The sequence below is a fragment of the Bidens hawaiensis genome, unplaced genomic scaffold (assembly GCF_021521415.1).
Source record: "Bidens hawaiensis isolate Kalapana, Puna unplaced genomic scaffold, B.hawaiensis_p1.1 tig00007412_1, whole genome shotgun sequence".
NCBI classification, from domain to species: domain Eukaryota; kingdom Viridiplantae; phylum Streptophyta; class Magnoliopsida; order Asterales; family Asteraceae; genus Bidens; species Bidens hawaiensis.
Window position 1 is genome coordinate 151,097 of NW_027491516.1, and position 27,497 is coordinate 178,593.

At 39.5% G+C, this 27,497-nt stretch overlaps 1 protein-coding gene and 1 pseudogene across 2 annotated transcripts; one reads left to right on the forward strand and one right to left on the reverse strand.

The window, feature by feature from the left end:
* Positions 1 to 3,371: 3,371 nt before the first annotated feature.
* Positions 3,372 to 5,063, reverse strand: LOC143635129 (uncharacterized). Its single transcript, XM_077103016.1, has 2 exons — positions 4,610 to 5,063; positions 3,372 to 3,511 (listed from the first exon to the last, which is right to left on the reverse strand). The coding sequence occupies exons 1-2, from the start codon at positions 5,061 to 5,063 to the stop codon at positions 3,372 to 3,374; spliced, it is 594 nt and encodes a 197-aa protein (XP_076959131.1).
* Positions 5,064 to 24,116: 19,053 nt separating this feature from the next.
* Positions 24,117 to 26,485, forward strand: LOC143635146 (binding partner of ACD11 1-like; annotated as a pseudogene). Its single transcript, XR_013153998.1, has 5 exons — positions 24,117 to 24,417; positions 24,941 to 25,044; positions 25,136 to 25,211; positions 25,308 to 25,391; positions 25,466 to 26,485. The product of XR_013153998.1 is annotated as a binding partner of ACD11 1-like (transcript).
* The last annotated feature ends 1,012 nt before the right edge of the window (positions 26,486 to 27,497 follow it).

Below are 27,497 nucleotides of genomic sequence, written 5' to 3' on the forward strand. Positions count from 1 at the left end.
CATGAATTATGTTGCCCTATAATCTATCGTTGAAGCTAACTTTTAATAGTACAAACCTAAACAAAGATCAGCGCAACGCGCCGTGGAAACACCTAGTAAATATAACTTGTGTACTTGACACTGGTCTTTAAGTAATCGTATTATTTTTATTATATTTATGTAACGAAACAACTTATTTCCTCAACTGTTTGTTGTATAATTAATAAAATCATAGTGAAATTAAGACATTTGAAAATATAATTGCCAACAATATTGTTTCTTTGTATATTTAATAACCAGCTTGGGATCATCTTCTATAAGGATCATGTACTTTTTTTCTGATTAGGTGTGGGACGACAACATTCTTGGTACATCTTATTTGATGAGTAAAGTTGGTTAAGAAGCTTTGGTAAAGGTCGTCAAAGGAGGCTATGCTTCTTGACGGAAGGGAATTAAACCAAAGCCTAGCAGGTCCTATCAAGGTCTATATGAACATGTGACAAGACTCGGCGTTGTTCCATCTTTCTACGGTAGTTTGCTCCCGTGAAGATCCGAAAATGATCTTCGGGATCCTCCGTTCCGTCATAAGTCTTTATATTAGCCGGCATCTTTATCTTTGTTTGGAATACAAAGTTAGCCAACTGTTCGGAGAAGCATGACAAGGTTTACGACTTCTAAGGTTGGTAAGGTTCCAAGTGTGTCAAGTCACTTGTGCTAGTAGTGATGATACTTGGAGTACCACAGGATCGCTCATGGTTGGGAAACCTTGAGAAACTTGCCATTATAGGCTTCTCGGCCACGGTTGAACATATTGAGACATCATCAAGGCGTCCATATGAGCATATGTCATACTGGGAAGCATAAGACCTGGTTGTAGGTAAGCTTGGTCCATGGAGCATGTAGTTTCTACCATTGGCGAGGTCACCATGCTTCTGGAAAGATGTAATTGTCACACCCCGACTTAGGGCCTAGGCATGTGACCACAAGTTGGTACCTGTTTTGTAAATATATCAGAGTTATGGGTAAATTTTAGCGGAAGACTTTAGGTTTGAATATAATATTAATTTCCATTGAAAATTTACTCGGGAATTAAATACCCAAGTATTAGTTTACAAAATATATGTTTCATATTACAAGGATTTTAGATATAAAAAACGGAGCCATCTTGTACGCGCTTCTATCTTCATTAAGACTCACATCCTTGTTAATGCTACTTATGCTTAATTACCTGCAATGGTTTGAAAAAATACATCAGCTATATGCTGGTGAATACGTATGACTCTATTAAACATTTGAATGACATTACAATACAAATATAGTTTTCTTGACAATCTCAGCGGAAGCATTCCTACTTCCGGTATATGTACCACTGGCCTACACATATAACGGTATTCTCCGAGCCATGGGGCCCTGAACAGAGAACTAGTCATGATTGTTTAGCATGCGGCTACCTAGCCTTTGACTGATTAGGCTTAACAGTTATGTTTGGATCCAGACACATGCATATTCGGTCTGAGTTGATTTTATTCTCTACTTTGTATTATAACGTTTTTGAGATCACATGATCTCATGAAATTTATTGACTGACTCGTTAAGACAAACAACCGTTCATCTTTGTCGAGTATAAATATGTTTTGATTGATTGATTGAAAAGGTTAATGTATTCACCTGTACCGTCGGTGTTGGAAAACCTTGACTGTGAATGATTGAGATTGATATTTAACTTATATATAAATAGGCTTGAATAAATACCTGAATGATGTTTTGATGAAGCTATGATTGCTAAGCTTAACCTTGAAATCGTTTATCTTTGATTGTGAATGAAAACACTTAGTTTTTATGTGACGTTTGATGTAGCATGCTTTGGCTTATAGGTTATAACACATTGGTAAGTTTCTCCAGGTAAGTAAACGGGTCCCTCGGTTGATTGGGATTTGTACGAATTACTTTTCCTTAGGCAAGAAACTTACTACTAGTGATATCACCCTTACACTTTACTACACGCCCGTCAAAATATATCTTTGGTTAACATTAATTTGCTATGAAGTAACGTTTATGAAAACTTGTTTATGAATGTGAATGTTTACAAAATACTTTCAAGGTTAAAGGCCATAGCCTTGATTGATTGACTAAGCTATGATTTGAATAACTTAAACGTAACTCCTACCTTAGATCGGATACTTTGGAATGATAATAAGAAAAAGGCAGGATCTTGATCTACTCGCTTATATGATTACTACTTGATTATGACTTCGTTAATTGCACGAACTTTGAGAAAATGGCACGTCGGCTTGTCTCGGGTATTGGGCACAATTCCCTATGCTTATGTGTTTGAGATTGAATTTGTTTTGGGAGGAAAATGGGTTATGCCCATCACCCCCTTTTATAGGCGAATTTTGGTACCCATCGCGATACGCGATGGGTTTTCTCTCACCCGTCGCGTATCGCGACGCCGCAATTTGACGCCGCCATACCGGCTCGTGACACGTGGCCTATCATATCGTGACACGTATTGACATGTAGTTGGACACGTGTCCACTGCCTCTACATCGCGCTACGCGATGATCCATTAGGGTGTGTCATCGCGCATCGCTACGCCGCCCAAAACTGGGTTTTTGTGCCACTCCATAGCGCTACGCGATGGGCTTCATGCCTGCCCCATCGCGTATTGCAATGGATAAAGATTTCAGATTACATTTTAGTCCATATACTTTATAAGTTAGTTATTTTATGTAAATTCTTATAGGGTTAAAGACGCGGTGTTACATCCTTCCCACCTTTTGAATAATCTCGTCCTCGAGATTTATTGGAATAGATAAGGATATTTCTTCTACAATTCTGACTCGAGCTCCCACGTATATTCGGGTCCTCGTCTTGAATCCCATTTGACTTTTACGAGCTTGAGTCGTTTGTGCTTGAGAAACTTGATCATGCTACCTACTATTTGAATCGGTTGTTCTACAAACTTAAGTTTCTCGTTGACTTTAACATCTTTTAATGGCATGGCAAGAGTTTCATCAGCTAATCACTTGCATAGATTGGATATGTGAAACACATCGTGAATGCCTTTCATTTCATCAGGATTTCCGGTTGTTTTAGTAATCCTAACGGTTTTTGATGTTCGGATTTTACTTTTGAACACGTCAGGCACTTACCAACATACAGAGCAATATATTTCTTCATTAGGATCCACCAGTAATCATCTTTTAGATTATGATACATCTTGTCACTTCCTTGATGCATCATATACTTTGATTTGTGTGCTTCTTCTAGAATCTTTTCTCTTAAATTCCGACCATTGGTACCCAAATCCTTGTACTGAGTCTAAGTATTTCATCACTTCCTTTAATCAATTGATCAATGGTACCGTTTTCTTTTTCGGCCTTAATGTTTCATTCTTCCAATGCCAATTTTTGAGCTTCTTTTATCTGACTGTCTAAATCTATTTTAAGTTCCAACCTAAGAGCTCGGACTCTCCTTGGTTTCTCATGTTCTTTCCTACTTAAGGCGCCAGCCACAACATTCGCCTTTCCTTCATGGTATATGATCTCACAGTCATAGTCATTAAGTGTTTCCATCCAACGCCTTTGTCTCATATTCAATTCCTTTTGATCGAATATATGCTTAAAACTTTTGTGGTCAGTGTATATAATGAACTTAACACCATATAAGTAATTTCATCATAATTTCAACGCGAAAATTATAGCGCCTAATTCAAGGTCATATGTGGTGTAATTCTTTTCGTGAATCTTTAATTGTCTCAAAGCATAAGCAATTACTTTCTTTCCTTGCATCAAAACACATCCCATTCTTGTGTGCGAAACATCACAGTAAATGGTAAAGTTTTCTAGTCCTTCTGGCAAAGCCAGGATAGGTGCATTGGTTAACTTTTGTTTGAGTGTTTCGAATGCTTCTTCTTGCTTCGGTCCCCATTCAAACTTAATTGTCTTTCTTATGAGTGAAGTTAATGGAACTGCTATTCGGGAGAAGTCTTGAATAAACCTTCGGTAATATCCGGCTAAGCCTATGAAACTTCTGACTTGTGTTGGTGTCTTGGGTTTCTCTCACTTGGTAATGGCTTCTATCTTAGCTGGATCTACTTGAATACCCTTCTCATTTATAACATGACCAAGAATTTGAACTTCGGACAACCAGAATTCACATTTGGAGAAATTGGCGTACAATTTCTCGTTTCTTAGGGTTTCAAGTATGATTTTGAGATGAACTTGATGATCGTCTTTGGATTTTGAGAAAACAAGAATGTCATCAATGAAGACGATAACAAACTTGTCAAGATATGGTTTACAAATACGATTCATCATGTCCATGAAAGCTGCCGGAGCATTAGTGAGTCCGAAAGGCATCACAGTGAACTCATAATGTCCGTATCGGGTTCTGAATGCTGTTTTGGGTATATCTTCTTGTACTTTCAACTGATGGTATCTCGATCTCAGATCAATTTTTGAAAAACTACTTGCTTTTTGAAGCTGGTCAAACAAATCGTCGATTCTTGGAAGTGGATACTTGTTTTTAATGGTGATCTTATTTAGTTCTCTATAATCTATACACATTCTCATCGATCCATCCTTCTTCTTTACGAACAGAACTGGAGCTCCCCATGGTGACGAACTCGGTCGTATAAACCCTTTTTCCAAAAGCTCAGCTAACTGCTTCTTTAATTCTTTCATTTCTGTGGGTGATAGTCTATAAGGAGACTTAGCTATTGGTGACGTTCCCGGCATGAGGTCGATCCTAAACTCTACCTCTCTATCTGGCGGGGCTCCCGGTAATTCGTCAGGGAATACATCTTGAAATTCGGACACGATTGGCACCTCTTCCATCTTCTTGGTTTCGGGTTCTTTAGTTACATAGGCCATGAATGCAAGGCATCCCTTACCTATGCAACAACTTTCTTTTATCTTAGAAATGATTCCTAATTTTCCCGCTTCTTTGTCTCCAGTGATACGAACGGTTTTATTGTTAGATGTTCGAATGCCAATGGCTCTATCATTACATAAGATATGGGCTTGAATAGTGGATAACCAGTCCATACCTAGAACTACATCAAAACCTTCTAACGTCATAGGTAAATGTGATCGGCTAACGAAATTGTGGCATTATTTAAAGCTTCAATTATTCTACTCACATTTCCGTCAGCAGTTTCGACTTCATAATGCTTATATAATTTAACTAAGGGTTCATTTAATAGACTACAAAATTTATAATCTATAAAACTTTGGTTTGCACCAGAATCAAATAAAACCCTAGCATAAATATTATTAATAGGAAACGTACTAGTGATCACGTCTGGTATATCAGCTGCCTTCTAGGTGTCTAGCATAAAGACACGTGCATTTCCTTTCTTGGCCTCGGTCTTGGTACCGCTGCCATTTGCACCAATTGCCGCTGTCGTCGGCTTTTTCTTCGGACACTCATTGCTAAAGTGTCCCTTCTCACCACATTCGAAACACACTACTGCCTTCTTCTTACAGTCTGCTTCCACATGACCTGGTCTCTTGCAAAAATTACATATAACAGTGTTGGTTGGTCGAAGACATCTACCGAAATGTCTCCTCCCGCAAGATTTGCACACAGGGCGACTATACACAAACGCCCCTTCACGTTTCTTCTCAACCTTCTTCATTTTTCCTCTCACCGTCATTTTTCTGTCATCCCTTCTCATCACGGTTTCTAATCATCCCATCCATCAGGTATCCGGCCAACTCCATAGCAAATTTCGTCGAAGACGGCATATGTGAACGAACCAAATCACGGATTTCTATTGGTAACCCGTAGATGTATCGTGTCACTTTGTTAATTTCAGGAGTGACCAAGTGAGGGACAATTCTGCAGTACTCAAGAAACTTGGTGTTATATTCCTTGAGGTTTGTTCCCACAACTTTGTGATTCCAGAGTTTAATATGAATTTGATCCATTTCATTAATTGGGCAAAACTTCTTTAATATCATGGCTTTAAACGTTGCCCAGACTAGATTGTATAAGTTTTCTCTACCCTTGATTCCGATTAGAGTAGTCCACCATTCTAATGCCTCCCCCTTGAACATCTGGGAGGTATATTGCACTTTCTCACTTTCCGTACACTTACTAATCAGTACAATCGATTCAATTTCCTCCAACCATCGGAGGGTATTTATCGCTCCCTTATCCCCATGGTACTCTTTGGGATTATAAACCTTGAATACTTTGAAATCACAACCTTCATGTATTTTAGGTTTCTTTGTTTTATCATGGAGGTCTTTTTCAGCGGTTGAGCTTTCATCACTTGCTTCTTTCTTTTTCTCACTTTCCTTTTTCTTACTCTCTTTCTTTTCTGTTTCCCTTTTTGATTCCTTCTTTGAATTAGCAGTTTCACTTTTGCTTCGACTTCCCCTTTTATTAGATTGGGAGGCAGTTCGACTTGGATCATTTTTCATTAATTCATAGAGTGGTGTTACAACTTCTTTTATTAGATCACGAAAACTGAGTACATAATCTTTCGGTATCGCTTGAATATTCTCTGCTACAGTCTTTTCTTTATTGTTGATTATGTTTACTTTAACGGTCTTTTCTTTATTATTTATTTGTACTTCTTGATTACTGTTGGCTTTAGACATGCTGTTACATGAATAAAACAAAATTTAGGGAAACGATACACTTTCTTTATCATACATTAGTTAGTTTACAAGAAAGAGATCATAACAGCTAACAACAACGATTCCTAATCCTTAATCCACTTTTAACAAGATTTTTCATCTTGTCACATTTCTTAACTATCTTCTTTCCTATTCTATTTTTATCCACTTTCTCATTTCTCAGCTCATCCATCACTGAATTTGGTGGGTTAGGATATCCCGTAGGTGCGGATGCAACTAGGAAGAGATAAGCGTTCTCCCTTGGATAGAGATGCGGGTTTGAAACGTATGCATGCATTTCTTCATCGGGGATATTGGTAGTATAGAATTCCTCGATGAGATTTGCTTCCTCGCGAATCTCATTAGCTTGTTGTGATATTGAAGGTCTCGGTCCAACATACGAAGGAAAATAAGGATTCTCGTTCTCCTCATTTTCTTCCTCGGGATCCTCCTCTTCCTCCGATTCATAAGGATTCTTGATTGGTGTTGAATTAAATCTCATTTTGTATGGTAAGGTGACCCTCATCCTTGGTTTATGACTTGGTTTAGCAACAGTCTGAGTAGCGGATATTGATAGTTAGGTGGTGGTGATCCAAACTGCCATATATTCTGATCAGAATGACAGTCCATCCAACTTGACGAATCAGTTTCCTTTTTGATCTTACTCTATACTTCCTGCTCCTCGGAAGGATGGTAAGTTGGAATTTCAGATGGATAATACTGGGGAATGTTGTCGGCAGTGTTGTCGGAAATTTTGATTGGCCATTGTCGACTCCCATATGGTAACGTCGGAATGATCGGTTGATTGTGATTGAAAAAGCTAGTATAATAACTATTGCTACTTTCCATATCGGATGGTTCGTAGTTGAATGTTGGTTTTGATCGGATTGCTACTCGGTGTCTATGACCAAGATAGTTAATGTAAGACATCTACACTTAATTAAGTTTTAGGGATATGAAATTTCCCAATCCTATCTTAGCCCTACAATAATAATAATAATAATAATAATAACTTTAAGGTTAAAGCTTAGGTACTAATGTTTAAATACCTAATTCGCAGAAACCGATGGCTCTGATGCCAACCTGTCTGTGACAATCGTCAATTTCAGGTTAACCTCGTTAACTCAACTCCGTAAATTCGAACTTTAAGATCGTTGAATCTATAACGCACACTTCATTACATTTAAACTAGGGTTTAAATGACGCTTAACACTTACTACATGTGTAGTCTTTCGGGATTTGCACCGAAACGCAAACGAGTTGACGCAAGCGATTGATAAATAAACGACAAACGTCAAAACACTAATTATGTGATTATTATGTGTTAGGTATATGTGTGTTACTTGATTGTTATGTGGAATGTTAAACAAGAAACAAGAACTAATTAGTTTAGGCTAGAGATGTAACACTTGAAAGATTAGGGACTAGAATGTAACTTGATTATCTATAAATATAACCTTAACACTAAACCCTAACTTATTATTATAAACCTACAACTCTAATCGGCCCTCCCCTTGCTCTTCTTGGCTGCCGTCCACTTTCACACACATATACACCATCAATTCAAGCCTTTGATTGAAGAACTAAGTGCTAGGAAGGTATATTTGATCATCCTTTACCTTCTTGTTGTTTAATTTTGATGTTTAATGGGTTAATTAAAAACCCTAGGCAGCCGATTTTCATGAGTATGTATGAGTTAACATGATGGTTGTTAAATTCATGATGATTGATAACTAGTATTGATGTTGTTGCTTGATTGATTGTTGTCCTTGATTTGAATTAGAACACAAACCCTAATCTTGTATGTATGGTGTGATTGATATGCATGGATAGTAGTTATAGTGTCTAGAGGGTTATATGGATGCATGATAGTTCATAGATTGTTATTATGTTGAGTTTTGATGTGAACAGATTCTGGACAGAATATATATACGATGTTTAACTGACTGTAACGAAGTGTAAACGTGAAAATTGATTGAGATTGTGGGTACTGCTGTAAACTAGGTTGAGTCTAGTTTCTATAAAGTATAAATTCGTAATTTTTGGATAAGTGGAAGTATACTTTTATGATTTTACAAAAATGTGATGCAAAGCTGAGCTGTTAGACCTGCTGTTAGGTTATGTTGTAAATATTATATCTCATGAACTACGAGACAAATTGGGTTGGTTCCACTTCTGGAAGTTGACTCACTGAGTTAGGAACCAAACCCAAGTGGTCTTGCATTTATTGGATTTTTCGTTTAACGGGAATTTCAAATAACATTCTGTTGCGCATGAATCTGACTGATATGAGTTTACTGTAGTGTTTTGATCATTATGAGCAATCTATATGGAATAAAAATAAGATAAAATATGTTCTGGAAACCTAAGATATGTATGCTTCTGTGGTAATTTTTGGTGAATTAATTGAGACGTTATAATCGGTGAACTAGTGCAATCTTTCAAGTAGAAATTCTGTCATAACGAAACTAGCTGCTGAGTTGTATAGGAATGCATGAAATATGATAGTTTTTATATAATTGTTGTATTTTGACCAAAATACCCTTGCGGGGAATAGTTGCTAGTTGATTGCCATGAATTGACCAAATTGCCCTTATGGGGAATAATTGCTAATAAGTATGTTATTAATACATGATACGAAAGTAATTGCTCACCCACGTATCGTATCACAATTGTACTTGTTTAAGTCACACACGATTCACAAACGAAACACGAAATCTGTTACGTGCATAGGTATTATGTGCCGAGTCTAGAGACTCGTTAAACGTTCCGATACTTAGAAAATCTCTTTGTTATTTTAGAACGCTAGAGAGTTTTCTACGACGCGCATCACTTGGTGATCTAGATCGGATATTCTTCGCAAACAGTGAGTTCACTTACCCCACTCTTAAACTGCTTTCAAACGTTTTTCAATTGGGGGAGATAACATACTCCGATAAACATATTTTCTGAGATAAACGCATATGAAAGATTTTGTTATAAATTATATATCACTTGTAAAGGCTAAGCGGCATACGTAACATTTGAAGTCCCACACATCGGACCGGTTAATATTTGGAATAGCGAGTCACTTTTGGGTAGTACTACTGGGTTTGACAAACCCCACCCGACGCTAAGCTCAACTGGAGGTTGAGTGGGTGTAAATTTTGGCTAACACTTACCATGGTCTGGAGGACCTGGTGACGGGCACTTGATAAACAGTCAGCTTCGGTCGCGAACCACTTAGCGATACTTGTTGTATAGATTAGCTACCTATCGATATATAATTTGACATAACACTATCTGGTAATGCAAAACACTTAAACGCTGTAACGTGGTTACACACTCAAACGTCGTAACGGGGTTACGCAACACTTAAACGTTGTAACGTGGTTACACACTCAAACGCTGTAACGTGGTTACACACTCAAACGTCGTAACGGGGTTACGCAACATTTAAACGTCGTAACGAGGTTACGCAAAACGCTAAACGATTTATCTTATTTTACTTGTGAACTCACCAACCTTGTGTTGACACTTTTAGTATGTTATTCTCAGGTAGCCGAGGCGGGCGCGCGGTTTAGGAGCATGCATTAATGAAAACACTTTTATTCTGCAAACTTAATTTTAACAGTTACATTTGGTTTTAAGTCGTCCTGCGTGACGCAACTTTTGAATTAAGGTTTTACGCTTCCGCACTTACTTTCATTTAAACGTTTTTCTTTGGTTTGGTTATAACTAATGATTCCGATCCTGCCAGTTCACACCCTCTGACGGTAAAACTCCGTTAGTGGATTTTGAGGGTGTGACAGATTTGTATCAGAGCCATTGGTTATAGCGAACTAGAAACTGCATGCATACTAGACTATAACCGCGACGACCCATTAGTTATAATGATACGCACTGCATAGGTTTGTGTAGTCTTGAAATCTTATTTCTTTACCTCCTTTACTCATACGCGCGCATATACCCGGCTTACCTGTAGAAATGTCGACGCCACCCTCATCATCATCCGATTCGATGACGCATGCTCACGGGAAGGAACCGCAGTTACCTACTGCCTCGCCACCCCGTGTAGTCCCGGAACTCGAAGCTCCTACACCGAAGAGGTACCGCCTATCCGGAGGCTAGTATGACAACGACGTTAGCTGGGAGTGGTACCCCAACATGATCAGACGTATGGTCTACCGTGAACAAGTTCCCCCATTGCCTCACCCGAACCACCCTGCTTACCCTAACACCCTACCACTTATAACCGAACCTGTAGAGCGAGTTCTCGCAGCTATCGTTTCTTGTTTGGAGCGTGATGTGGGTTACATGCGCTACATGAGAGAAAATGTTTCCAGACTGTTTAAAGACGGAACCGAGACTCAGGAGGAGATTGCCCGCATGGCAGCGGCAATGAAAGATATGCAAGGGGCTAGTGATCAACAAATGAAGGTTATGATGAAGAAGATCCCGAAGAGGAGCCTGAGGAGAAACCTGAGGAAGATCCCGAGGAGGAACCCTAAGAGGAACCGGAGGAAGAACCGGCTGAGCCAGAGGCACACTCGGATGTGTCCTCAGGCGACGACATCTCGGGATGATAATACCTAGATGGCTGGAAGAAACGCTGGACACGGACGTGGTAACATCAGCACGACTGCAGCTGAACTCCAAACTCTGCTGAATGACCATGTTGCTGCCGCTTTAGCTGCACACGTTCAAAATCAAACAGGAGGTCCGAATGGAGCATGTACCTTCAAGAACTACTTAGACTGCAAGCCCAGTACGTTTAAGGGCACTGAGGGAGCTATAGGCTTCCTGCGTTGGGCTGAGAAGGCCGAGTCGGCCTTTGAGATGTGTAATTGTCCCCCTGCCAGTAGGGTCAAATTCGCTGCTGGGACACTTGAGGATTCCGCCCTCACTTGGTGGAATTCGAACGTCCAGATCCTTGGATTGGAACTGGCTAACGCGATGAACCGGGAGGAGTTCAAAAACATGATGCGAGAGGAGTACTGTCCGAGGGAAGAAATTTCGAAGTTAGAGTCGGAGTTTTGGTCGTTGAAAATGGTGGGTTCAGAGATTGAAGCCTACACTACTCGTTCGCACGAGTTGGCAGTGATGTGTCCGCGGATGGTGGATCCGCCGAGCAAGAGAATAGAGATGTACATTGATGGGTTAGCACCACAGATTCAGGGTATGGTGACGTCTTCCAGACCAGCCACGATCCAACAAGCGATCCGTTTGGCTCACAAACTGACGGATCAGGCTGTGACCCAGGGTGCGTTACCACCGAGGGGTTCGACTGTTAAGCCCGTGACAACCCGAGTAATGACCACGTCAGCAACAGTAACAACAACAGTAACCCGAACAGCGGGAAGAGAAAGTTTGACAACACCAGAACTTCATCCTCAAACCTCCCACCGCAACACCACCACCGTAAGCCCGAATTTACTAGGAGTTTCAACACTCAGAATCACAACAACAACAACAACGGTAGCGGGCAGGTTTCGAGCGGATACGTTGGGAAATATCCAAAGTGCAACAGGTGCAACTTTCATCATGTTGGTCAGTGTGACCATGTCAAGTGTCAAAGATGCGGAAAGATAGGTCCCCAAGCGAAGGAATGTAGAGGAGACCTTGCGGCGAAGGGTGCTCCTAAGCCACCGATGACGACTAAGGGATGTTTTGAATGTGGACAGGAAGGTCATTTCCGGAAGGATTGCCCCAAGCTGAAACATAATGACAACAATGGGGGCAATGGAAGTGGCAGTAACGGTGGAGGAAATGGCAAAGGAAGAGCGTTTGTGATTGGATCGGGTCAAGCCCGCAGAGATCCGCATGTGGTGTCTGGTAAGTTCCCTGTAAACGATTGTTTTGCTTCTGTTTTGTTTGACACTGGAGCTGATAGGAGTTTTGTGTCAAAGGCCTTTAGCCAACTTTTAAACCTTACTCCAACCCCGTTAGATGCTAAGTTTCCTGTTGAATTAGCTAACGGTAAAACTATAATAACAACTCATATATTTGCGGGATGTAAGTTGAAACTGTCAGGTCATGTCTTTGACATCGACCTTATTCCTTTTACGCTTAGTAGTTTCGATGTCGTTGTCGGCATGGACTGGTTATCCGAGAACCGAGCGGAGATTATATGCCATGATAAGATAGTCCATATTACCACCCCTTCCGGCGAGATCATTTCGGTCCGAGGCGAGAGAAGCGGCATGACCACCAGCGTCATTACCCTTATGAAGGCACAGAAGTATTTACGAAAGGGTCATTCGGCAATTTTGGCGCAGATTGTTGAGAAACCCGCGGAGGAGAAACGAATTGAAGACACACCGGTTGTGCGAGACTTCCCGGAAGTTTTCCCGGAGGATTTGCCTGGACTCCCTCCTATTCGTCAAGTCGAATTCCAAATCGAGTTGACACCCGGTGCAGCACCCATAGCACGAGCCCCGTATCGGCTCGCACCGGCGGAACTTCAGGAGTTGTCCACTCAGTTGCAAGAATTGTTGGATAAAGGTTTTATCCGACCTAGCTCATCGCCATGGGGAGCCCCTGTCTTGTTTGTCCGAAAGAAAGACGGGACTTTCCGAATGTGCATCGACTACCGGGAGTTGAACAAGATGACAGTCAAGAACCGTTATCCTTTACCCCGAATTGATGATTTGTTTGACCAGCTTCAGGGATCGAGTTACTACTCGAAGATCGATCTACGATCCGGTTATCACCAGCTGAGAGTGCGCGAAGAAGATATTTCAAAAACGGCTTTCAGAACACGGTATGGTCACTACGAGTTTTCGGTTATGCCTTTTGGCCTAACCAACGCACCAGCCGTATTTATGGATCTCATGAATCGAGTATGCAAGGCGTACCTCGACAAGTTCGTGATTGTTTTCATTGATGATATTCTCGTCTACTCCAAGAACGAGACTGACCACGAAGAGCACTTAAGGATAATTCTGGAACTGCTGAAGAAGGAACAACTGTATGCTAAACTCTCGAAATGTGAATTTTGGCTTCGCGAGGTTCACTTTTTAGGACATGTGATCAACGAGAATGGTATCCATGTCGATCCCGGTAAGGTAGAGGCCATCAAAAACTGGGAAGCACCTAAGACTCCGACTGAGGTGCGACAATTCCTAGGACTGGCCGGCTACTATCGGCGTTTCATCGAGGGATTTTCAAAGATTGCTCAACCCCTCACCGCTTTGACTCACAAGGGCACTAAGTACAACTGGGGTGACGCGCAGGAATCCGCTTTTCAACTGTTGAAAACCAAGCTTTGTAGCGCCCCTATTTTAGCCCTCCCCGAGGGAACAGAAAATTTTGAGGTACACTGTGACGCATCTATACAAGGTCTCGGTTGTGTGCTGATGCAACTCGAGAAGGTTATAGCCTACGCCTCTAGACAACTACGGGTTCACGAGAAGAACTACACGACCCACGATTTGGAACTCGGAGCTGTAGTGTTTGCTCTTAAGATATGGAGGCATTACTTGTACGGTACCAAGTTTACCATTTACACCGACCACAAGAGTCTCCAACATATCTACGATCAGAAGGAGCTGAACATGCGACAGCGTCGTTGGGTCGAGCTGCTTAAAGATTATGATTGTGCCATCAAGTACCACCCTGGCAAGGCCAATGTGGTGGCCGACGCCCTCAGCAGAAAAGAAACGGATAAACCCAGACGGGTGAGAGCATTGCAACTCACGATTCATGCCAGCTTACCCCGATCAGATTCACGATGCGCAACTGGAAGCTTTGAAAGATGATAATCTTCCATCGGAACTCATGCGGGGCATGAGCGAGCAACTTGAAACCAGATCGGACGGGGTCCGATATTTTGAGAACCGGATTTGGGTTCCACGATACGGAGAGTTGAGAACTCTAGTGATGGACGAAGCTCACAAGTCCCGATATTCTATCCACCCTGGCTCAGATAAAATGTATCATGATTTAAAGGAACTTTACTGGTGGCCGAACATGAAAGCCGACATTGCCACCTACGTGAGCAAATGCTTGACTTGTGCCAGAGTCAAGATAGAATACCAGAAACCATCTGGTCTACTGCAACAACCGGAACTCCCAATGTGGAAATGGGAACACATCTCAATGGACTTTATTACGGGTTTGCCTAAGACACCGACGGGATGCGATACCATCTGGGTGATCGTTGACCGGTTGACTAAATCGGCGCACTTCCTAGCGATTAAGGAAACAGACAAAATGGAAAGACTGTCTCGTGTCTACATGAAGGAAGTAGTGTCGAGACACGGAGTGCCTGCCTCGATCATTTCCGATCGAGATTCTCGTTTCACTTCGCACTTTTGGAAGTCGCTGCAAAGCGCACTGGGCACCCGTCTCGATATGAGTACAGCATACCATCCTCAGACGGATGGGCAAAGTGAACGGACTATTCAGACCCTGGAGGATATGTTGCGTGCATGCGTCTTAGATTTCGGAAAAAGTTGGGAACCCCACTTACCCTTGGTAGAGTTTTCGTATAATAACAGCTACCACGCAAGTATTAAGGCAGCGCCGTTTGAAGCGCTGTACGGACGGAAGTGTCGATCACCACTCTGCTGGGCAGAGGTGGGTGACAGCCAAATCACTGGTCCGGAACTGGTACTCGAAACCTCGGAAAAGATTGTTCAAATCCGAAATCGCATGGCAGCAGCACGAGATCGCCAAAAGAGTTACGCCGACAAGCGCCGAAAACCTCTCGAATTTCAAGTAAACGATCGAGTGTTACTCAAAGTCTCACCTTGGAAAGGTGTGGTTCGCTTTGGTAAGCGAAACAAACTCAACCCACGGTATGTTGGTCCGTACCGGATAACTGAGCGCATTGGTCTGGTGGCGTACCGACTGGACCTACCAACAGAACTCAGTGGCGTACACGATGTATTCCACGTATCAAATTTGAAGAAATGCCTATCTGATGAAACCCAAGTAGTCCCTTTGGAGGAACTACAAGTTGATGAACAGTTATGGTTCATTGAGGAACCAGTCGAGGTTTTGGATTGGGAAACCAAAACGCTCAAACACAGCAAAATTCCAATCGTTAAGGTTCGTTGGAACTCGAGACGTGGACCGGAGTTCACGTGGGAACGCGAGGATCAAATGATGAAAAAGTATCCTCACCTTTTTGAAGGGCTAACCAAACACCGGAAACCGCGAAACCCGGCAAACCGTCAAACATCACCGGAGGTATGAACTAAATTTCGGGACGAAATTTCTTTCTACTAGGGGATGATATGACAAACTGAAAATTTTTCTTACTTTTTCAGACACTCATCACGACTTGACTCAAATTTTCGGGACGAAAATTCTTTAACATGGGAATGATGTGACAATCGTCAATTTCAGGTTAACCTCGTTAACTCAACTCCGTAAATTCGAACTTTAAGATCGTTGAATCTATAACGCACACTTCATTACATTTAAAATAGGGTTTAAATGACGCTTAACACTTACTACATGTGTAGTCTTTCGGGATTTGCACCGAAACGCAAACGAGTTGACGCAAGCGATTGATAAATAAACGACAAACGTCAAAACACTAATTATGTGATTATTATGTGTTAGGTATATGTGTGTTACTTGATTGTTATGTGGAATGTTAAACAAGAAACAAGAACTAATTAGTTTAGGCTAGAGATGTAACACTTGAAAGATTAGGGACTAGAATGTAACTTGATTATCTATAAATATAACCTTAACACTAAACCCTAACTTATTATTATAAACCTACAACTCTAATCGGCCCTCCCCTTGCTCTTCTTGGCTACCGTCCACTTTCACACACATATACACCATCAATTCAAGCCTTTGATTGAAGAACTAAGTGCTAGGAAGGTATATTTGATCATCCTTTACCTTCTTGTTGTTTGATTTTGATGTTTAATGGGTTAATTAAAAACCCTAGGCAGCCGATTTTCATGAGTATGTATGAGTTAACATGATGGTTGTTAAATTCATGATGATTGATAACTAGTATTGATGTTGTTGCTTGATTGATTGTTGTCCTTGATTTGAATTAGAACACAAACCCTAATCTTGTATGTATGGTGTGATTGATATGCATGGATAGTAGTTATAGTGTCTAGAGGGTTATATGGATGCATGATAGTTCATAGATTGTTATTATGTTGAGTTTTGATGTGAACAGATTCTGGACAGAATATATATACGATGTTTAACTGACTGTAACGAAGTGTAAACATGAAAATTGATTGAGATTGTGGGTACTGCAGTAAACTAGGTTGAGTCTAGTTTCTATAAAGTATAAATTCGTAATTTTTGGATAAGTGGAAGTATACTTTTATGATTTTACAAAAATGTGATGCAAAGCTGAGCTGTTAGACCTGCTGTTAGGTTATGTTGTAAATATTATATCTCATGAACTACGAGACCAATTGGGTTGGTTCCACTTCTGGAAGTTGACTCACTGAGTTAGGAACCAAACCCAAGTGGTCTTGCATTTATTGGATTTTTCGTTTAACGGGAATTTCAAATAACATTCTGTTGCGCATGAATCTGACTGATATGAGTTTACTGTAGTGTTTTGATCATTATGAGCAATCTATATGGAATAAAAATAAGATAAAATATGTTCTGGAAACCTAAGATATGTATGCTTCTGTGGTAATTTTTGGTGAATTAATTGAGACGTTATAATCGGTGAACTAGTGCAATCTTTCAAGTAGAAATTCTGTCATAACGAAACTAGCTGCTGAGTTGTATAGGAATGCATGAAATATGATAGTTTTTATATAATTGTTGTATTTTGACCAAAATACCCTTGCGGGGAATAGTTGCTAGTTGATTGCCATGAATTGACCAAATTGCCCTTATGGGGAATAATTGCTAATAAGTATGTTATTAATACATGATACGAAAGTAATTGCTCACCCACGTATCGTATCACAATTGTACTTGTTTAAGTCACACACGATTCACAAACGAAACACGAAATCTGTTACGTGCATAGGTATTATGTGCCGAGTCTAGAGACTCGTTAAACGTTCCGATACTTAGAAAATCTCTTTGTTATTTTAGAACGCTAGAGAGTTTTCTACGACGCGCATCACTTGGTGATCTAGATCGGATATTCTTCGCAAACAGTGAGTTCACTTACCCCACTCTTAAACTGCTTTCAAACGTTTTTCAATTGGGGGAGATAACATACTCCGATAAACATATTTTCTGAGATAAACGCATATGAAAGATTTTGTTATAAATTATATATCACTTGTAAAGGCTAAGCGGCATACGTAACATTTGAAGTCCCACACATCGGACCGGTTAATATTTGGAATAGCGAGTCACTTTTGGGTAGTACTACTGGGTTTGACAAACCCCACCCGACGCTAAGCTCAACTGGAGGTTGAGTGGGTGTAAATTTTGGCTAACACTTACCATGGTCTGGAGGACCTGGTGACGGGCACTTGATAAACAGTCAGCTTCGGTCGCGAACCACTTAGCGATACTTGTTGTATAGATTAGCTACCTATCGATATATAATTTGACATAACACTATCTGGTAATGCAAAACACTTAAACGCTGTAACGTGGTTACACACTCAAACGTCGTAACGGGGTTACGCAACACTTAAACGTTGTAACGTGGTTACACACTCAAACGTTGTAACGTGGTTACACACTCAAACGTCGTAACGGGGTTACGCAACATTTAAACGTCGTAACGAGGTTACGCAAAACGCTAAACGATTTATCTTATTTTACTTGTGAACTCACCAACCTTGTGTTGACACTTTTAGTATGTTATTCTCAGGTAGCCGAGGCGGGCGCGCGGTTTAGGAGCATGCATTAATGAAAACACTTTTATTCTGCAAACTTAATTTTAACAGTTACATTTGGTTTTAAGTCGTCCTGCGTGACGCAACTTTTGAATTAAGGTTTTACGCTTCCGCACTTACTTTCATTTAAACGTTTTTCTTTGGTTTGGTTATAACTAATGATTCCGATCCTGCCAGTTCACACCCTCTGACGGTAAAACTCCGTTAGTGGATTTTGAGGGTGTGACACTGTCATACCCCGACTTAGGGCCTAGGCGTGTGACCACAAGTCGGTACGTATTTTGTATACATATCAGAGTTATGGGTAAATTTTAGCGGAAGACTTTAGGTTTGAATATAATAATAGTTTCCATTGAAAATTTACTCGGGAATTAAATACCCAAGTATTAGTTTACAAAATATATGTTTCATATTACAAGGATTTTAGTTATAAGAAACGGAGCCATCTTGTACGCGCTTCTATCTTCATTAAGACTCCAATCCTTGCTAATGCTACTTACGCTTAATTACCTGCAATGGGTTGGAAAAATACGTCAGCTATATATTGGTGAACACATATGACTTTATAAAACATTTGAATGACATTACAATACAAGTATAGTTTTCTTGACAATCTCAGCGGAAGCATTCCTACTTCCAGTATATGTACCCTTGCCCTACACACATAACGGTATTCTCCGAGCCACGAGGACCTGAACAGAGAGCTAGTCATGACTGTTTAGCCTACGGCTACCTAGTCTTTGACTGATTAGGCTTAGCAGTTATGTTTGGATCCAGACACATGCATATTCAGTCTGAGTTGATTTTATTCTCTACTTTGTATTATAACGTTTTAGAGATCACATGATCTCATGAAATTTATTTACTGACTCGTTAAGACAAACACCCGTTCATCTTTGTCGGGTATAAATTTGTTTTAATTGATTGATTGAAAAGGTTACGTATTCACCTGTACCGTCGGTGTTGAAAAACCTTGACTGTGAATGATTGAGAATGATATTTAACCTATACATAAATAGGTTTGAATAAATACCTGAATGATGTTTTGATTATGCTATGATTGCTAAGCTTAACCTTGAAATCGTTTATCTTTGATTGTGAATGAAAACACTTAGTTTTTAGACGTTTGATGTAGCATGATTTGGCTTATAGGTTATAACAAGTTGGTAAGTTTCTCCAGGTAAGTAAACGGGTCCCTCGGTTGATTGGGATTTGTACGAATTACTTTTCCTTAGGCAAGAAACTTACTACTAGTGATATCACCCTTACACTTTACTACACGCTCGTCAAAATATATCTTTGGTTAACATTAATTTGCTATGAAGTAACATTTATGAAAACTTGTTTATGAATGTGAATGTTTACAAAATACTTTCAAGGTTAAAGGCCATAGCCTTGATTGATTGACTAAGCTATGATTTGAATAACTTAAACGTAACTCCTACCTTAGATCGGATACTTTGGAATGATAATAAGAAAAGGGCAGGATCTTGATCTACTCGCTTATATGATTACTACTTGATTATGACTTCGTTAATTGCACGAACTTTGAGAAAACGGCACGTCGGCTTGTCTCGGGTATTGGGCACAATTCCCTATGCTTATGTGTTTGAGATTGAATTTGTTTTGGGAGGAAAATGGGTTATGCCCATCACCCCCTTTTATAGGCGAATTTTGGTACCCATCGCGATACGCGATGGGTTTTCTCTCACCCGTCGCGTATCGCGACGCCGCAATTTGACGCCGCCATACCGGCTCGTGACACGTGGCCTGTCATATCGTGCCACGTATTGACATGTAGTTGGACACGTGTCCACTGCCTCTACATCGCGCTACGCGATGATCCATTAGGGTGCGTCATCGCGCATCGCTACGCCGCCCAAAACTGGGTTTTTGTGCCACTCCATAGCGCTACGCGATGGGCTTCATGCCTGCCCCATCGCGTATCGCGATGGATAAGGATTTCAGATTTTTACATTTTTAGTCCCTATACTTTATAAGTTAGTTATTTTATATAAATTCTTATAGGGTTAAAGACTCGGTGTTACAGTAATGACATCAGAGCTTCTACTAAGGATGTTCTTGTTGAGGAAGGCACCACAACGGGTGAGCTTTGGAAAAGCTGTTCCATGGTGCTCTTCTGTTCCGTTAGGGGTTATGGGTGAAGCTGTGAGGCTCACTGTTTATCGAGGAGAGCTTGTGTTCTCATATTCTCCTATCTGTGAGCTGTTGAGCCCCTGAACATTTCTTCTCCTTCGAGAAAGTGTGCTCATGCTTAAGGGACTATGCATGGGGAAGAGTGTGATCTCGGGTTCCTCGTTATAATCTAACCTTACTCTCACCCTTGGCTCGCTCCTCCTGAGCATAATTGTTCATCAACTCCCTAGCTGAAGGAAGTTCCGTTTAAAACCCTCTGGCGTCATATCTATTCTCTCCACCGGAAAAAGAAAATCACTCATTGGATAGAATGTCCCGCTTCTAGATGAGGGTGGTGTTAGGAACTCAAAAGTTTATGATGACGTGACCAACGACCTGCTCATTTCCCGCGAACTACAGCCAATAATTTCCTCAAAAGAGGAATTATTTTCCGGCCGATCATCGTTCATAGGAATACTTTGATTATGATTACTCTTTTTAGCCATAAGAGAACAATACTCGAATACAATTGAGCTAAAACTTCCCAAATCGTTGTTCTAAGTAGAGTAGCCCCACAGTGGGCGCCACTTGTCGCTACAATGGGATAGCCAACAATAATGATATGGTGATTTAAGAGTATGTGCCTAACCGGAGCTTCCTAACATGCTAAGAATACAAAAAAAAACACGACCGGTTAGTCTCACGTAGGAGGGGGTCTTCTACGATCAACCTCCGGCGTGAGAATCAATTATATGATACAAAGATTGATATGAGTAATGTGTATGAAGTGAGTAGAGAGAAAATAGAGTGAATGAGAATGAATATACCTTTGGTGAGATGTTCTATTTATAGGCAGTCGGAAGCTTATTTGGAGGAAACTTAAGCTTCTTAATGGGAAAATGACAACTCAGCTTTCAGCTTATGCAGACTGGGTGTATGCTATTTTCGTGTAACCTTTGCTCGATTTTTGTTTGTCTTGTTGTTAATTTTGCTTTATGGCAGACACCAACTTTTCATCAGGTATGACTTTTTCTGACATTACTATAGCAAGAGCTTCCTGGTCAACTTAGGAATCTTGCTAGGCAAATGTCGGACTTCCCCATCTGCTAGCTTATGCTTGCTGCTCTTTTATTCATAAGCTTCCCTAGCTTGTGAGCTTATGTTTGCTACTCCTTTATTCTTAAGCTTATCTAGCTTGTGAGTGGGTAAGAGTACCCACTAGGGATGAGCAAATTCGGTACCGGTATCGAAATCGGTACCAATTTGGTAACGTCGGTACCGAATCAGTTTCAAAGTTTTGAGTTTTGGGATCGGTACGGTACCGGTATTTCTCGAATTTTTACCTTCGGTACCGGTACCAAAAAAATTTGCGATTTTCGAAATCGGTATTATCGGTATCGGTCGGTACCGAGCTCATCTCTAGTACCCACATTATCACATAGCAAATTACAAATTAAAAACATATCACCTTGTCCACGTTAGGGCTGAGCACGGTTCAGTTCGGTTCGGTTTTTAGGTGAAACCGAAACCGAAAATTCGGTTTTTCATATATAAAAACCGTTCGGTTTCGGTTTTTCGGTTTTCGGTTTTCGGTATCGGTTCGGTTATATTCGGTTTTTTTTTTTATTTTTTCTTATTTTGTTTTTTTCGTCTATTAATTGTTTTATGCAACTAGTTCCTATGTACAAAAATAAATATTAACATTTACTATTCCTTTCAAAAACTCTAATTTCTCTTACAAATCTATTGAACCAACAAACTCCTAATTTGTTTCGGTTGTTGGCGCATATGGCTTAGTATAAATATATTTAACAATCCTTTAAATTATTTATTTTAATATACCAAGTTAATCGGTTCGGTTCGGTTTTTTCGGTATTTTTGAAATGGGTAACCGAACCGAAACCGAAATTTCGGTTTTCCGAAAAAACAAAAAAAAACCGTCGGTTAATGCTTCGGTTCGTTTTTTCGTTTCGGTTTTTTCGGTTCATTCGGTTTCGGTATTTTCGGTTTTCTGCTCACCCCTAGTCCACGTAAAGCCAGTGGCTTTGATCACCCCAACTACACGGCTCAAGAGGGCAGGCTTCAAATAAAAAAGTCATTGCATTTCCCAACTTCCAAATACACCAAATTGTCATAGAAATGATATAAAACATCTTTGCATTCTTTTTCTTTAATTCATGAATACTTATGCAACCTCAAAGCATCCCATATAGAGAAAGCAAACAATGCCGGCACCTTACACCAATGAGTGATAACATCACAGTCCAAATTGATTTGAGTAAGTTTACTATTATTTTGTTTTGGAACGACGACTGTGTGTTTAGGTCACCACACTCCCCAAATTAAAGAGTTTCATTGTTTCACTCTAGTCAGACTATGTTATCTTAACGGATCCACGTTGGCTTCAGAGTATGACTTGGATGTTCCCCAAGAAATCCTACCGCCGACTACCACTTGACAATCGTTGTGTCATCGCAAAAACATAACTTTTTAACATAACACACGGTGTGACGATATAATATTTAAACATATCATTTGTTATATATATATTTATTATACTTATAAATATTATTAATTTCAGGAAAAAAGAAAGTGATGGTATTCCGTAGAGGTGGCAAATGGGTTGGGTTGGGTTGGGTCGAACGAGTCATGTGTTGAAATGAGTCATGGGTCAAAACGAGTATGAGTCAAAATGAGTTTGGGTCAAAACGAGTCAATTAAAAAAAAGGTTGTTTTGGTTTGGGTCAAAATAGGTTAGGGTCAAACCGGGTTTTGAGTTTTTTTTTGAACGAGAATAACGGCGAAAACATTTTAGTTTTTTTAGATTTTTCGTTTTTTACTTATATTTTAAGTTATGATTTTTTTAATTATTTTTTTAAAATTTTTTTGAGGGGTTTCTATTATGATCAAAAACCCTTAAAAAATATTCAAAAATAATAATAAAAAAATTATAACTTAAAATATAAATCATAAGCAAAAAAAGTAAAAACACTAAAATGTTTCATACGTTGTCCTCGTTCCATAAAAAAAAAACCATCTAGAATCGAACCGAAACCGAAAGAATCGACGAAAATGAAACAAAGAAACAAAAAGCCAAAACCGGACCACATCAATCGAAATCGAAAAAATCAATCAAAACGAAACTAAAAGAATTCAAACCAAACAAAAACAAAACTGAAAAAACGAACAAAAACGAGCCCGGAATCGACCAGAAAGAAACAAAAGAAACCAAAACCCAACACATCACGAGTGAAAACTCGTGTTGACTTGAAACCTGAACCGAACCCGTTCCGATCTAAAACCCATTTCGTGCCGAAACCTGTCTAGTACGAAAACCCGAAAACCCGTTCCGATCCGAAACCTGTCACATTTCCTTAAGACACTAACCCACGTCGACCCATTTCTTTGAACTTGTCGACCCATTTTGACCCGAAAATAAAAGGATGAAATTTCAAATGCCTCATTTATTTAAAACATTTTACCCAAATCAACTCATTTAACTTTTAAAACAACTCAAATTGACTCATTTGAAAGGGTTTGAATCAAAATTATCATCCCAAGACTGTTCCCGTTTCTTGTCCAATTAGATCCACCGTATATCACGTCGTGTTGCAATAAGACGTCAGAACTTGCCTCCACGTCTTCTTCCTACGTACAAATACGTCAAAGCGTACCACGCATCGCCACTTGCACCCTTCGCATCAAAACTTATACCTTCCGTTTATATAAATTCTCCAATTCAATAAAAATCAAATCACAATTCACAACTCCGTCAAAGCGTGAAACCCTTCTTCTAACTTTCCAAAACCCCTCATCCTTGTCCGTCCGGCCGGCAAACTCGTCCGTCTTATCTCTGATCTTCTAATCAAGCAATCACAATGTCGGTAAGTATTAATCTGCTCAACAAATGTTTATTATTTGTTCTTCTTTGTTATTATCGCTGACTTCACCGACTTATTAGAGCTTGATTTATTGCATCATTCTGAAACAGTGTAGATCTGGTTTGTTAATTTGATTGATCCAGATTCATAACGAATTGAATCTTTGATCTGATATGTAGAGTATTCAAAATCACGGTTGATTTAATTATCTTCGGGATCTAATTTAAATGTAAATGTTTATTATTAGTCATATTACATGTTGCGGTTGAATAACTTTAATTAACTTAAGTTTGATGTGTAAAACTTGATGTTGTGGATTAAAGTTGTGAGAATGGGATCTGTTAAACATAACAGGTGGAAGTTTAGGGGTGTAAACAAGTTGAGCTTGGTTCGTTTATTATAATTTAGTTAGTTTATATATATTTTAATTGTTTGTATATATTTTGAGAATAAAGTAAATGAACCTAAGCTTAGCTCGAGCTCGGTTATGCAGCGCGAAATTAATACATGGAATTATCATTTGCAGATTAAAACTGTTAAAGTGAGCAATCTTTCACTAGGAGCTTCTGAACGAGACGTAAGGGAGTTCTTTTCGTTCTCTGGAGATATTGTTTATGTTGAGACGCAAAGGTTAGTATATAAAAATAGCCTTTATCTTCCTAGCTTTTATTGTTATTGCTATTATAGTTACAGTAACACTGTAATGATTATTTTGTTGCAGTCATAATGAGCGTTCCCAAATTGCTTATGTCACGTTTACAGATAGTCAAGGAGCTGAGACTGCCGTTCTTCTCTCGGTAATTTGCTCTTTTTTTCCTTTAGATCTATAGTCAACAGTTGATCTTCACATATGTTTCACATATTTATATTGTCATATATGTTTTCTTCTTTAGGGTGCAACAATAGTTGATACGACTGTGACTGTAACTCTAGACCCTGAGTACCAGCTTCCACCGGCTGCAACAGCTGCTTCTCACGTAAGCTCAGTTTATATGAACCTTGTAAATTGTAATGTTAAAAGCCAAGTAATAATATAATAATATCTTTGCAGCCAATTGGAAGCAATGCGCCAGCTGGAAACGACTCTGCCTTACGTAGGCAGAGGACGTTGTAACCAGCATGTTTGCAAAGGGTTTCGTGTTAGGTAAAGACGCGATTGGTAAAGCAAAAAATTTTGATGAAAAACATCGTTTAACTTCCACAGCATCTGCTAAAGTCGCTTCCTTTGACAAGAAAATCGGGTTCACTGAAAAAGTCAACGTGGGTACGTCAATCGTGAGTGATAAAGTCAAAAGAAGTTGACCAGAAACTCAAGTTTCTGAAAAGGCCAAGTCGGCTCTAACTGCTGCTGAGAATACGGTTGCCAATGCGGGGTCTGCTATTATGAAAAACCGTTATGTGTTCACGAGTGCTTCATGGGTGACGGGTGCGTTTAACAAAGTGGCAAAAGCAGCTGGTGAAGTTGGTCAACAGACTAAAGAGAAGGTCGAAAAGGCTGAAGATGAAAAAAGGAGGAAAATGGTTGATGATTATGCTGAAGTTCATTTGACCGAGTCCCCAACCGCTCCGGATGAGCAACATCACTCTTCCAAGCCTGCACCCGTGACAGGTTTGGTTATGTAGGGCTGGTTATGGTTCGGTTTACATATTTTTATTTGGGGAATTGGATTTGGTACGCGCGTGATGAAGTGGTGATTATAGAACTTTATATTTGTTAGACTGTTGCAAGACAGAATTTATCTTTCTTCATGAATTTGGCCTATGTGAAACTATTTGTTCCATATTTTTATTGGTTTATTAGTTGGTGTTTATGGAACATGATCTTCATGTTATTAGTTCATGATTCATGTGGTTCATGGGCTGCACTAAGGTGAACCAAACATATTCATGTGATTTTCTTAATTTGGACTAACATTTTATGCAGTTAAGACGTGACTTATTAATAATTATTTTATTAGATAAATTTAATGTTACAACTTTAGGTGCTTTAAAACAAATATCACATTTTTTATTTAGAAAAAAAAAAGAACATTTCATGTTACTTGTTTAAACTTTTCACGTTTGTTTTCGAACATTGCGAATTAGGGGTGTGCACAGTTCGATTTGGTTTGGTTAACGGCAATAACCGCAAATGCAAAATATTAAAACCAATGATTTCCATACATATTTTATTCAAGTTTGATTTGTCAACGCAGTTGAACTTTCGAGTTTGTCACGAGGGTTAGGCTTTGGCAATCCTTTTTCGTGAAAATAGATTCTGTATTCATTTCAGTTGTGACATATTCATAACATCATATAGGACTTTATTGCTGTTCAAAAGAAATTAAAAAAAAGAGAGAAAATATTCAAATAAGCGTTTTATACTTTATCTAATGCATAAATAATAAGTTAAAAAATAAAAAGAAGTAAAAGGAACTTTGAACAAGTAAGATGATCTCGTAATAAAAACTGCACAAATCTCTATTAATTCTTAAAAAATAGAAGTCAATCACGCAACTTACCAAAAATATTGTAAATTGCAATGCATCTTTAATCTTTTTAATGCCCGTGTCTTTCGCAAGGACTTGGTAAACTTTTTACGGACCATTGAATGTGAATTGACGAGAAATATTGGTGTGATTTCAGTTTTGGATTCCCGTACCCAAACAGTTACTCTTTACTTATCATGGTGTAAATGTAGTATCTCTATCTTCTCGCTAGCTTTGTTAATAAAATGTTTCATCGCCGTTTAAAAAAAAGGAAGTATAACGAAAGCGTCAGTCCCTCTGGCACATATGAGTTGGTTAGGAGCTTCTCTTGTTCGGGACTGGTGGTTTATCAAATGGGGTTTAATTTGCAGTAAAAAAATCAAAAATAAATAAAAAGAAATGTAAGTGTGTTCTTACATGCCATTGAATGTGGTTAATGCTGTTATATTTAATGTAATTGTGATGTGCGGAGTGCACACTTGTTTTAGAACCGAACCAGTTTAGGTTAAAACCGGTTTTAAACCCAACCGAACCGAGCTGGACTAGGTCAACCTCTCTTGTTCCTAAACGGTTTCTAAACCGAACAGGTTTGTATCAAACCAGTTTCGACCAAAC